General features: G+C 46.0%; 1 protein-coding gene across 3 annotated transcripts in view; it reads right to left on the reverse strand.

Annotated features, from left to right (window-relative positions):
• Positions 1 to 14290, reverse strand: part of CADM3 (cell adhesion molecule 3) — a 1437124-nt gene that overhangs the window by 89297 nt on the left and 1333537 nt on the right. For 2 of the 3 annotated variants that reach the window (XM_069635417.1, XM_069635416.1), the window contains one exon: positions 9603 to 9728. The exons of the other annotated variant lie outside the window; for it this stretch is intronic. In XM_069635417.1, coding sequence (XP_069491518.1) covers positions 9603 to 9728 — 126 coding nt within the window. The remainder of the gene's footprint in view (positions 1 to 9602; positions 9729 to 14290) is intronic. 3 annotated transcript variants of the gene reach the window in all.

Consider the following 14290-nt stretch of genomic DNA (forward strand, 5'->3'; position numbering starts at 1 on the left):
ATACCGTCATTTGGCAAGAAGGTTATCGTACCGTCATAAAACGAATACCGTGACACCCCTAATTGCGACAGAGGTTTGCCTCCCAAACTTGAACTTGTTGAAAAATTGACTGCAAGATTCAAATGACATGTGTCTCTCATCATAAATTATTTTATTTGTAAATAAAGACAGTTTGAACTGTTTACACCGTGTTTCCAATTGCTTTTATTGTACAAAGTTGCAGAGAGTGGGGGGGCAGGTCTCTCTACTCGGCTGGTGCCCCCTTTGGAACAGACTCCCTGCCCCCCTCGGACTTGAGCAAGAACTCCTTAAATTCCGGAAACTGCTGAAAACGATGCTCTTCCCTACTTCTTTCCCTCTTAAACTTCCCTGCTAATCACCCCACTGCCGCTGTGAGCCCTTGCTTGATGGCTCAACATCCCACCCTTGTGAGTGGCCTGTACTTGCACTTAGCCTGAGGTTCTCCTCCTTGGCACCCCTTAGCACTTCCCTCCCAGTACCTCCTCCAGCACTTGTCCACTCCTCTGCTCCTCCTTCTATGCCCATCCCCTGAACTTCTTAATGGCACTTGCACGTCCGAATAAAACATCCCCTGAACTTCTTAATTGCACTTGCACGTCCGAATAAAACAAGGCCTAGTAGGACCACGACTATGGTTACTGTTTTTGACATTGTTGTTATTATTTACCCTGTTGCCATCCCATTTAGCCTTGTGGCGCTTTGAAACACAATTCTGTTGTTTAAAGCACCTTACAAATGCTCAATAAAATAAAAATAAAAATATGAATGGGGGTGCAAACTGTCTTTTATGATAGAGTCTAATTTCGCTTGAAAGTTGAAACCTTGCTCATCGGCTGAAGATTGAAACAGCAAAGGTTGTTGCGACACCTGATTTCCTCCTTCTGTACCCATTTCTAGTGTTATGCTGATGACATACAGCTTTCCTTCAAAGTTCCCTCTCTACCTCCTCTTCCTCCTTTCTCATTCCCAATTGTCTGACTGCTATTCAGGTTTGGAGTGCAGACAATGATCTCTGTCTTCATGCCAGTAAGACTGAGATCCTTCTGATTGGGACCCCTGCACCCTGTTTCCCTCCAGCCCGCTGGCTGCCCTAATTGGGCCCTATACCCTGACAATCAAGTGAGGCCAAAAATCTTGGGTTGATGTAAGACTCCTCTCTCTCATTCACTCCTGACATCTAGGACCTTTCCAAAAAGGCACACTTTCAACATCACCTCCTTCAAAGCATTCTCCCCTTCCTCACCTTCCCCCAGAAGCTCAATGTCTTCAGAACTGTGGTACATTCTATGCTAGACTACAGCAAGAGCCTCTTTCTCAATCTGCCTATTTCCTCCCTTCGCCCCCTTCAACTAATACAGAATAGGGCTGCAAGACTTATCCTTGGCCTGAGGCCCAGGGACTGCATCTCTCCAGCTCTAAAATTGTTCTACTGGCTCCCGGTGGTCGCCCACAGCAGCTGTGACTGAGGCCTGGTCCTTCATGAGTCTTACAGGCTACCAAAACCTCTGCCAAGTCGACACCAGCACCCACCCCCATCAGCACTGCTCTCTGCCCCCCCCCCTGACTGCCGGGCGGCTGGGCATCCACCCCTTGAGACACCTCCAAGAACTTAGCCAGTAGCCTCCTTCCCTGGCACTTCCCCACCTGGGCTCCCAGTAACACCTGCCCATACCTTGGTCCAGCCCCCGCTTCCCTGACTCCTTCACTCTCTCCTTCACTTCTAAGTGCACTTGTACGATACGAATGTGACAAGGCCTAGTAGGGCAACTATTGTTTATTTGTTGTTATTGTTTACTTACTCCCCTACCCACTTTGTATTGTGGTGCCTGGTGACACTATTTGTTGTATAGGCACCTTCAAAATACTCTTCAAATCAGTCAGTCAAATTGATGCAGAAATAAAGATGCTGTAATAAATCTACACATAAGCCAGCAAGCCTTTCAAAACGGAACTCACACTAGACATGCAGTAATTGTAGTGGTATACATTTTTTTTTTCATGAAAAAAAGTTCCTCTTTGACGTGTGTCCCTGGGTGCAACATTGCATGCATCCTGATGCAAAATTGACCCTTTGTCCACCCTTTTACCCCATTGGAGCCCCCTTCCGTGTCCACCCGTGTTGCCTCTATATATTAACCCAACGCTTTTCATCCTTCTATATACATGCATCTGTATTCCATGCTGTAGCCATCTCTATATGTCAAGTAAAATTACCAAAATAAGTTTGTGATTTTATAAACTGCAGTGAAGGTGGGTAGTGATTAGCTACTTAGCGAACAGCAAAACATACTTATCATGTGTTCGGAACTAGGTGCATTGATTAATGTTGAAATAGGTTGCATAGTCACAAAGGCTACAATATGGCAAAAACTAAAAATATAAACCCTTTTGTTCGGATTTCAAGGCGTCAGACCTCAGTGTTTCCAAAAATCACACGTTTCTGCATTTTTAAACACAAGGATGTGTATGGGGTCAAGATGTAAAAGCCTGTTTTCCTGATGTGTATTCTAATTCTGTTTTTGGCCATAAAACGTTGCCCCACTTTCACCAAAACAACTGCCCCAGACTATCGTTTTGCTTTTTTTCCCAACCATTGCCCTACAGGGTTACAGGGCAGTCCGAACCTGTCTGCACCTCGACTAAGTGCATCTGTGAAAGAATCGTAAATGTTGTGTCACCAGGCGCTTTTGTTACCGTTACAATGGTAGTACATATTTTGCTATGCGGATTACAATATTTCATTATTTTTCACCCCACAGATTGACATGAATATTGTTCATTTTTGTGGCAGGTGACCCCTCAGTAACGAAACTCGCTGTGGCTAGCTACGAACATTGGATAACGGGTCTCATTGTTATTTGGCCTTCAATGCACCACACTAACAATTTGAAGGACACAATGTGGCGAACATCCTCAAAGAATTGATAAAATTCACTACATTGAAAGCCGACATTTGAAAGTTAGGTTTCTATTTCAAGTTGACTCAAAGAATAGACATTATACGTGCTAGTTATAACTGGAATTCATAGTTAACATATTTATGTAATGTGTATATTATATTAAAAAGTGGGTACTGAAATGTATTTTTTAATTCTCGCTTATGCACAGTTACATTGTACCAATGTGTACATGGTGTGAGTCTTCCGGTTCACGGCTTCTTCAACCGAAATTGGACAATACTAGTAAACAACGCATATGTGATAACAATTATCAGTGTCCTTCTGTCCTTTCACCGTTGCAGTAACAAGGAGTAACATGGCAGCCTATAGATTATGAAAATGTGCAGATATGAAAGTGTTGCATTCGAAAATGAACCCACTCTGTTCTTCTCACGAATGGAATGCAATGTCCGTAGATGCAAAATCAGTCATGGAAAATAAGAACTTTCTGTGAATACAAAGACTTTGATTAATCGATCGCTGAATTGAATCGATTTATTATAAGATGTTTTCGTGGACATAATCACCTCTTTTCAGCGTTGTGACAACAATAAAAGTACTTGCTACGATTCCGATTATCACTGTTTTCTTTGAAATATACATTTGTTTACCCTTTTCGTAAAAATAAAGAAATGCTTTGGGTACTGTGTGGATGTGTGTTTATGTTCCTGGTTCTACGTTAGATAATGTTATGAAGTGGGTGATGACGGAAGGTTTGGCTACGCTGCCTAACAACGTCATTAAAATTGGTGGAGCATATCGTTTTGACTAGTGATGTCAGCTTTTAGGGACGGGTGATCTGTATTACTGCCGTGAGGGCACTTGAACGTATGGCGATAGATCAACAGATAAGCTTTCCACACGGTGGAAAGATGCACAGGCAAGCGTTTTCTCATGTATAAATGTGAGGAAAACTAAGGTAAGATGTATAGGATTTTTTTTTAAGATGGATCGATGTATGATCGAAAATACATGCCTGATCAATTGGGCCAATAACATTTCTGAGTGAACTACCCCTTTTAACTAATGCAGATTACTTGGGAAATCACTTTCAATAGTTCCAAATGATGAGCCAGTTCTATTTGGAGGATAATTAGAACTGGAAAAGGTGGTCTTGGATCTTTTACCTTTTAGACCAGGGATGAAAGTTTGGCCTAAAGGGTTTTGGGAAAAGTTTTCTCTATTTTCCCTAAAGGGGGTAAAGATGCATGGCAATAGGCCATTAGGGTATTGGGTATCAAAAGGTTTTCTTCTTCTGCAAATGGGGATACCATGTCTCATCCAATGAAGCCATGACATCTCTCCAGAGGTGGGATCCTCCCTCATATAGCCAGCCACTGTCGTTCCCTGGTCACATCGGAGGTTGTTACTGCAAGGGGGTTCATGATGACTCCATTGGATTCATCACATCTTCCATTGCTCCGGTGTGGAGGATTTGGTGGGGAAAGTGGCAGATGTTTCCCGGAAGAGTCCCTGGATTGGTTACTTCTCTTCTTCAAGCAGGAAGAAGAATGGTGTTTTGACAAACTGCAAGATGAACGAGAACTCTTCCAGCACTTCTTCTTTTTGTCCTTGTGGACCGGGGATCGTTCTTCGGTATGGCGCGTTGCAAACTGTCACCTCGAACAAGTCAGTCGGCCACCCTTTTCCTTATTGCGAAAGGTTAAGAGTTTTGTCGTTGTTTCGTTAAGCACCATGCGGTGCATCGACTGACACGATGCGCAATGCTGCGTGTCCTGTTGCCTGCCTAAGCAGTACAGGCAAATCCTCTGCGGTTAGGAGATGTACATTTGACACCTGCAATCGACGCAGTGTTAAAAACCTGAGGCCTTTGATGGATTCAACTTTTTGTTGCGAAAAAAAGAAAGAAAGTAAATACTTCTAACAAAGCATTTTTCCTGAAGCAAGCAGAGTGCGTGGAAAAAAGAAACTGTGGTCAAGGGCATGGTTTATGCAGAGCCGACACAGCACTGCACCCCCTGGTGGTGGAAAACTTTACAAAGAGCTGCTGTGCTGGGAGATAGATATAATAGATGAGGAATCCTTGAGAGGAAGGAATCCATTCGATTCTTTTTTTTTAATGAAGGTGGGCAGATGCGACAAGAAGATGATTAATTTCACTACCTTCATGAAAGTACGTTATATGTATATGTTCCTCTTTCCACGATCGGCAAACCTTATATGTGAGTACACTTTATTGGGTGGTATGAAATTGGAGGTGGATGGAATAAGCAACATAACATTTTACATGGGTAGATCAAAACAATACGACTTTTCAACTTCTGGGTTTCAAGATACTCCATGGAGAATTGTGCTCTCGTCTTTGTTACTTAAAACTAAAAAAAAAATGTATGAGTCCTATGCATGTACATTTGTATATAAGGTTTGTCTTTCCCCTTATCTTACTGGTCCTTCCCATCTCCTTGTAGCTTTATTGTGCCAGAAACTAGTGTTAGCAAGGACCCTTAGATGGTTATCAGGAGAACTGAGGAGCCAGCAATCTCTGAAGTTAGTTTCTGTGTAACTGTGAGCAAACTTATTTAATCCTCACATCCATCCAACAGTGTAGCCTTCTTTGAGTCTGAAAAAAATAAGGATCACACTTAAAATCCTTTACATTGTCCGATAGGTTGTACAATTAAAACATCTCTTCAATGATAGTGGCAATGGTCCATAAAAGGTCATGCTCCAACAGCCCTTACAAAAGAAACGTAAGCACAGCAGATGGCTTATCCTCCTAGGACACTGGCTGCCCTAATTCTGTGTCAGATTCCGTCTGAGCTAAGCACACACATGGTGGGCAGTGCTGGATAAATAGGAACATTCTGCATATAAGCAGTGCGGTGCAATATCCATGCATAGCTTGGAGCTACAGAAGTCTGACAGGCCATATTCCTCCATGAAACCTAGATTTCATTACTAGTGACAATGTGAAATTAACATCAGGCAGTGTTCGGTCCTGGAGGAATAGCAAAAGTGGCACGGCATCGAGCAATGATCAGGGGCATTGTGAAAGCAGTCTGTCGCTAGTGTGGGGGGAGCCTTCTGGCAGCAATGGGAAAGTGGCACGGCATCGAGCAATGATCAGGGGCATTGTGAAAGCAGTCTGTCGCTAGTGTGGGGGGAGCCTTCTGGCAGCAATGGGAAAGTGGCACGGCATCGAGCAATGATCAGGGGCATTGTGAAAGCAGTCTGTCGCTAGTGTGGGGGGAACCTTCTGGCAGCAATGGGAAAGTGGCACGGCATCGAGCAATGATCAGGGGCATTGTGAAAGCAGTCTGTCGCTAGTGTGGGGGGAGCCTTCTGGCAGCAATGGGAAAGTGGCACGGCATCGAGCAATGATCAGGGGCATTGTGAAAGCAGTCTGTCGCTAGTGTGGGGGGAGCCTTCTGGCAGCAATGGGGAAGTGGCACGGCATCGAGCAATGATCAGGGGCATTGTGAAAGCAGTCTGTCGCTAGTGTGGGGGGAACCTTCTGGCAGCAATGGGAAAGTGGCACGGCATCGAGCAATGATCAGGGGCATTGTGAAAGCAGTCTGTCGCTAGTGTGGGGGGAGCCTTCTGGCAGCAATGGGAAAGTGGCACGGCATCGAGCAATGATCAGGGGCATTGTGAAAGCAGTCTGTCGCTAGTGTGGGGGGAGCCTTCTGGCAGCAATGGGAAAGTGGCACGGCATCGAGCAATGATCAGGGGCATTGTGAAAGCAGTCTGTCGCTAGTGTGGGGGGAGCCTTCTGGCAGCAATGGGGAAGTGGCACGGCATCGAGCAATGATCAGGGGCATTGTGAAAGCAGTCTGTCGCTAGTGTGGGGGGAGCCTTCTGGCAGCAATGGGGAAGTGGCACGGCATCGAGCAATGATCAGGGGCATTGTGAAAGCAGTCTGTCGCTAGTGTGGGGGGAGCCTTCTGGCAGCAATGGGGAAGTGGCACGGCATCGAGCAATGATCAGGGGCATTGTGAAAGCAGTCTGTCGCTAGTGTGGGGGGAACCTTCTGGCAGCAATGGGAAAGTGGCACGGCATCGAGCAATGATCAGGGGCATTGTGAAAGCAGTCTGTCGCTAGTGTGGGGGGAGCCTTCTGGCAGCAATGGGAAAGTGGCACGGCATCGAGCAATGATCAGGGGCATTGTGAAAGCAGTCTGTCGCTAGTGTGGGGGGAGCCTTCTGGCAGCAATGGGGAAGTGGCACGGCATCGAGCAATGATCAGGGGCATTGTGAAAGCAGTCTGTCGCTAGTGTGGGGGGAGCCTTCTGGCAGCAATGGGGAAGTGGCACGGCATCGAGCAATGATCAGGGGCATTGTGAAAGCAGTCTGTCGCTAGTGTGGGGGGAGCCTTCTGGCAGCAATGGGGAAGTGGCACGGCATCGAGCAATGATCAGGGGCATTGTGAAAGCAGTCTGTCGCTAGTGTGGGGGGAGCCTTCTGGCAGCAATGGGGAAGTGGCACGGCATCGAGCAATGATCAGGGGCATTGTGAAAGCAGTCTGTCGCTAGTGTGGGGGGAGCCTTCTGGCAGCAATGGGGAAGTGGCACGGCATCGAGCAATGATCAGGGGCATTGTGAAAGCAGTCTGTCGCTAGTGTGGGGGGAGCCTTCTGGCAGCAATGGGGAAGTGGCACGGCATCGAGCAATGATCAGGGGCATTGTGAAAGCAGTCTGTCGCTAGTGTGGGGGGAGCCTTCTGGCAGCAATGGGAAAGTGGCACGGCATCGAGCAATGATCAGGGGCATTGTGAAAGCAGTCTGTCGCTAGTGTGGGGGGAACCTTCTGGCAGCAATGGGAAAGTGGCACGGCATCGAGCAATGATCAGGGGCATTGTGAAAGCAGTCTGTCGCTAGTGTGGGGGGAACCTTCTGGCAGCAATGGGAAAGTGGCACGGCATCGAGCAATGATCAGGGGCATTGTGAAAGCAGTCTGTCGCTAGTGTGGGGGGAACCTTCTGGCAGCAATGGGAAAGTGGCATTCGGCACCGGTCTGGAAAACATCAAAATGCCATAGTGCAATCTTCTGGACGCCACGTGAAAGTCGCTCGTACCAATTGTGGCACGAAGCAATGCTGTGGGGCAGAATGACAGTGGCATGAGCGCCACCTATACAACTATTGCATTAGAGTGCAGGTAGGGAGAAATGGCATATGAGGAGGAACTCAAAGCTGGAAGGTGTGTGGTTATTTGCCCACCTATTGACTGCCAATGGCCATGGTAATCCCTATGGCCATACCCACCCAGTTCCCGCCCCACCCAAAACCACACCTCGTGGAAAATCTTGGAGCTCGCTTTAATCAACTCTGTACTCGAATGCCTGTCAGTGTTTTCTGAAAGCAGTTTTCGGAGAGTTAATGACTTAATTGGAGTTGTAAATGCGCTTCTGGTGACATAAAAATGTCTTAACTAGGTCTGCCTTCATCCACTCGATTTATAAGTACTATTCCTGTCCTTCACCTAAGTCCTGTTAAAAACAATCATTAGCAAATCCAACCGCTTTGGCTTGTGTATAAGTTTTAGGCATTTGCCAAGCACTGCTATTAGATGCCCGGGTACTCGCACCATGTTGCTCCTGCAAATACAGTCAAAGTAATTACTGCTGTATTACCGCAGTTTTTATAATGAGGCCAATGTGTTGAAACTGGCCTACAATTGAAATGTCAATGTTCCCAGAGGCAATGTAGAAATTAGTATGATCATGTTCTTAGCTGAGGCAAGTCTAATGTGGCACTGCCAATATCAACACGGCAGTATGCAATTAAATTAGGCAGTTTCAATTTGGCTTGTGCCTATGGAAATTAGCATGGCATCGTTTACAGGCTGGGAGTTAGCGCTGAACCCTGGCATATGTGTATGCGAGCAGCATCCATCAACGGTTGACACAATGAATATCATATACAGTAGTCTTAATAAACCCATTTACATTCTAGTCGCAATGTTTCTATTTTATGTTCTAGCGACTCCGATTGGAATGTTATTACCTACTGTTGGAATGATGGTTACTCAGCCTTCAACAATATTAAAAGCAGTTGTCATTCCTGCTGCTGATTTATTACAGACATATTTTTCCAGTTCGGTAATGGGCACATGATATCATGAATTGTTTCAGTGATGTGGCACAGCTATTTGTTTACTGTGTATCCATAGATTCAAAGAGGTGCGCAAATGTCTGTCTTCATAACTGCACTGTGCCCGGTCTAGCAGCTGAACGGTTCATTTGTTCTCCTTCTAAACTCCTGCAGTAACAGGAAAACATTTGCCTTTTAACAACATACTTCTAATAGAATCGGATGTAAAGTGCATGTTGCTGCAAATTTTAATATTTTTGAGGCATAGGATAAGGTACGCCCGCTTTGCTTGCTCCTAATCATGCTAGGTATGCAGGCCTCATTTGTTTAAAAATTCCTCAGCTAGCCCTACACAGTCGCCATCTGCAACTTTATTGCAAATGTAGATGCAATTGGAATGGCAATTTTGGTGAAAACATAAGTAGCAATAAAGCAGTAGCTATGTTGTGAGGCCGCCACAAGCCTTCCAAGCTGCTGTGGAGTCAGGGAACTATCCTACAACACTACATATGACCGGCTGTCAGATGTATTGCTATTTGTTCTGTAGAGAAGAATGAAATCCAACATGGAGAAATAAACCTGTGTGTCTTACCTTTGTGTCTGATTAGGTAGCGTCCCAATACAATGAGCAGACAAAGCACTAGGAAGACAATGACAGCAACAACTCCGCCAATCACTGCATGGTCAATGCTGGAGGTGGAGGGCACTGGGCTGGGATCTAAGCAGAAGGAGAAAGAGTGAGTGAGAATGACAGAGGGAGTGAGATAGTGTGGCGGAGGGCGAGAGAAATACGAGGGCAAAGCCAAATGAGGTAGTAGGAAAAAGATGAGGGATTGATACGAAGAAGAGAAAATATACACAATCAAGAGAACAAACAAGAGATCACTGTTGATATAATTAGTCTTAACTAGTTTGGGGATAGTGAGGCACATATTCCCTTAAAAACACTTCATTTCTTTCCTGGTGTCGTGATTCTTCACGCACAATCAATGGCCACTTGTACCCTTGTCACTAAAGCTGTGTTATGTGGTTTCAGGTATGACAAAACATGAAGTAGCAATTATTTTCTAGCTGTCTTTTAAGAACTATGTACATTTTCCAAACAGAACAACCAGTGAGAGGTCAAAAGATCACAATAAACAGGAAGCATACAGACTGCGAAGGACCAAAAACAGAGGACTAAAAAAATGGCATTCAGGTAGGCATTAACTGAGAGCACCCTGCCCAGGGCGAGTCATACTGCTGCTGAGGCGAGAATGAAATCCAAATTGCTATGTTATTGAACGTTTATACTGTGCAAATCACTACTGTAGTAGTCTGGACAGTGTCTGAGAAATGTGCACTTTGCCCTGGAGTGACCACATCATAGTATATGGAAGAAGAAAAAAGACAAAAATGAAGGGTAGGCCAAACCGAGAATAGGAAAGGAACACACATATCTAACAGTTTGTAAAGAAACAATGGGGCGGATATAAATGGAATGTGGCTTCTGCATAGGTAGGGGTGCATGTGTAATAGCAGGCAGTGAATTAAACGGAAAGTTTATCTTGAAAGAGGGATAATAAGAAACCTCAAGGTAAAAGTAATGGCAGTTATTAATACCTTGGAAGAAAGTACAAGATAGTAGAAGCTAGGCAGTGTAATGGGCTCGTGATGTGCTCGGGAAGTTCTTGAAGTGTGGACGTCAGTAATTTCAGGTAGTATTATTTAGGCACCTTCTGCAAACACTGATGTAAAAATCTGGGACTGCCAAGCCCACTGTCAGTGTAAGGACTGAGTGTCTAAAAAAGGTGAATATAGGGGAAACCAGAGTGGAAGAGAGGGACGAGGAAGTGAAAACCGCCCTGCAATTCATGGCTGGCCTCTGCATCAGGCTGGATTCACTAATACAGATTGTGCGAGATGTGGTGCTCAGTACAGCCCGTGTGGGTTGTTTCTGTGTGCTCTTCATGTGCAGTTTCTTGCTATGCTCGGCGAAGCAGTAATGCACCACCTGTTGGCTTATACTCCCCGAGGGGTTCAGAGACATTCACCGGAAATTAAATGACTTTACAGGTGCAGAGTAGCCAAGTAAAAGAAAATGGACACTTAATAGGTCTTGTATGCATGACAATCCGGCGCCTTTGTGTGTGAAATGTCCCAATGCTGTCAGCATACCTTTGGCGCAGGGGTGGCAACGCTTTGAGAGCTTCCAGCACCGCCAGGATGGAGCTAACCAATGCACACGGGGACATGAGATAAAATGTTCCTCTACTTGTCCTCGAAACCCATACTGGCCTGGTTATATAGAAAGAAAGTTGGGAGGAATTATGGCCTCTCTTAAAAGAGGGTGGGCTTTAAACTACGGTTCATCTAGGGACAGTGCCCTGTGCAGGGGGGTCTGGCAGTAAAGGGCCTGCTAGGATTTATGGGGATGTTAATAATGTTGGTAGGGACACTGATTCCTCTTGGCCTGAAGATGGGTTCTTCTGAGAGTAAATCTACATAATCGAGTCATGTTTACCTTTCTCAACCTTGGCTGTAGTACCCTTCTCCTGACAAAAGAGGGCAGCGGAGGAATCTTAAATTCAGCTAAAACGGAGAGTCTGTTTACCAGTTTAAATTTGCAAGCCTACTGTGTGTACTTTTCATGAACTGTGTGCTATTAATGTGATTTTTTATATGTGTCAGTTTGTAGAGTGCTACGTGTCACCTACTGGCCGTTTTGCCGCACTTGACAACTTTGTACCTTGTCTTCTCGTTCTACGACATTTAACAATAATAATGCCCCGTGTTGTATCATAAAATGGCAATATAATAAAACTATATTATGCCCCAACAAATGCAAAGGGGATGGGAAATGAATACATATACAAATAAATAAAAAAAATGAGCAACATTCCCTTAAAAAACAAAAATGCCTTTTCGGTTACAAAATCGTGTAACCCTCACTGCATTTTATCCACACAAGTGGATAAAATGCAGTGAGGGAGGAAGGTGAAGTCCATCAGGAGTGTTTGTGGTGGAGAAAGGGGGAAGGGGGAAACAACCCACATAAAAGCAAAAGGAAGCTGTTGTTTTAAAAGCACAATTTCATGTTACCATTTTCGACATAGATGCACAAAACACAGATTTAATATGGTTTTATTATTTTTGGGTTAGATATTGTATATAGTGCGAACATGCTGCCTTAAGATTTGCTTCCTTCTGCTTCGAGCCGCTTCTGCATGCATGGTCCAGAGAGCTGCATCAAATGTGCATTAGTGCACATGTTGACTGCGTACGTCAGGACCCAAGGGCCGTCAGAGGAACCTTGAGAAGTCCTGATGTCCATAAATGCCCTTGATATGGCCCAGAGCATCTGTTCACGTAATGGAATGAAAGGACTCTATTGTATGCTGTCTTTCATGCTGTGCCAGTCACCACTGTAGTGGTTTTACAGCACCAAGACTTGCCTGGTTTGGTGAGTTGAGTGAACTCTCCATCTTACTATGTCACAGAGGTGAGCCACTAGGGACTGGGCTTCCCAGAGCGGGAAAGGAGTGGGCTCCGCACCACCTTCACCTAAGATCTGGGGTGTATTGCTACCTCCCATAGAAAGTCCTATCCAGCACAAACAGGCAAAGGAGTACAGGGCCCAGCCTCCATTCAGCCCCACGGAATATAGCAGTTGACAACTTTAAAAATGCAGCCATACTAAAAGACAAGCAGGGTGACATAGGGGAACCCAATGCTCATGAGAAGCCAGATTGTGGTGCTCACAGCGCCCGTAAGCATTCAGGAAAGTTGGAATTCAGAAGCACAAATGTTTGTGGGCACATCTAACAAACAACAAACCTGCAGTCAACGCTCGAGACGCATGCAGTTCCCAAGGTCGGGGACAGACCTGAAGTGAACGCTGGAAACCTAAGATCTGGGAGAGACCTGAGGTGAATGCTGTGTTTACAGTCTATTGCCTGAGATCTACAGTTCGCGGTCGCAGAATGCCTGTATGTGTGATTTGAGAGGTGTGACCCGAAATGGCGGTTTGAGGGGTAAAAAAAACCTAGAACAAGCACATCCCTGTGATGTTCAAATGCGGGGCGCGTGGCGCAGTAAATAAAAGGCGGACGCGGAGAGCTGCAGCATGCGTGCGTCTTTATTCAAGTTACAACAACAACTAACAGTATCCCCGCCCTGCCGCGTCACTTCCCGTTCCTCCCCGCTCCCTCTTCCCTCCTGCCCCTGTTGTCCTGGAGACATCAACATGACATATAACATGACATCTCCCCCCTTTTTAAATAGTTACCAGACTCTTTGCAACAGGTGGCAGTCTGATGAGGTTCTAGACCATTTCCTCGATCCATCGACGAGGTCTGTTCCGGGCTCGTTGGGGCCGTGCCGGGGTCAACCTCGGTGACACTCCGCTTTCGATGTGCTCTGGTCTTTCGTCCGGATCCGATTCATCCGAGTCCCACTGATCTCCTAGATAAGGGTCGTCAGATTCATAGTCTAGGTGAGCCTGCACTCTCCCACTCAGCCGTCTAGCTCCTGGTTGAGGAAGTTCTTTGAAATGGGATGAGTTTCTCGTGACGGCCCTCCTGACCCTTGGGCAGTGACCATAGACCCTTTCTTTTGTGTGACAAGAAGGGGCTCTTCTCGAAAGGCAGCCGTGTGCTTGTGGGTTAATAGTTGACGCACTGCCACCACGTCTCCCACCTCAATTTGGGATGTCTGCGCCCGTCTGCGGGTGTCAGCGTACTGTTTCATACAGGCTTTGGCTGTTCGGTCACGCTCTGACTTCCGGGTCCAGAGCGGGACGTGGGCTACTTGCTTCAGCCTGGGGAATGCATGTTTGCGTGTTGCGCCCGAACATTAGCTCGGCTGCGGTCTTCCCCGTCGTGCTGTGAGGTGTCCCTCGATAGTCCCTCAGGAGCTGGTTCAATACCTGTTCATATGGCTGTCCTGTCAATCATGCAACTTGCAGAGCCCGCTTTAGATTGGCCATAAATCGCTCGATCATCCCGTTGGCTTGGGGCCACAGGGGAGTGATCTTTCTGTGATGGAATCCGAGGTAGTCCGCAAACTGGGTGAACTGATGTCCGCAAAACGGGGCTTCCTTATCTGTCTTGAGCACTTTAGGTACTCCATAGGCTGAAAACATGTCATCGAGAGCCGGGACGACGTGATGTGCCGCCGTGGATGATATTAGCCGTACGTCCAGATATTGTGAGTACTCGTCCATTACAGCTAGGACGTACTTTCCTCCTTCAATGGGTCCAAAGAAGTCGGCGGCGATGGCCTCCCATACTTTCTGGGGAA

Source organism: Ambystoma mexicanum, chromosome 1q (assembly GCF_040938575.1).
Source record: "Ambystoma mexicanum isolate Mex_15411 chromosome 1q, UKY_AmexF1_1, whole genome shotgun sequence".
Taxonomy (NCBI): domain Eukaryota; kingdom Metazoa; phylum Chordata; class Amphibia; order Caudata; family Ambystomatidae; genus Ambystoma; species Ambystoma mexicanum.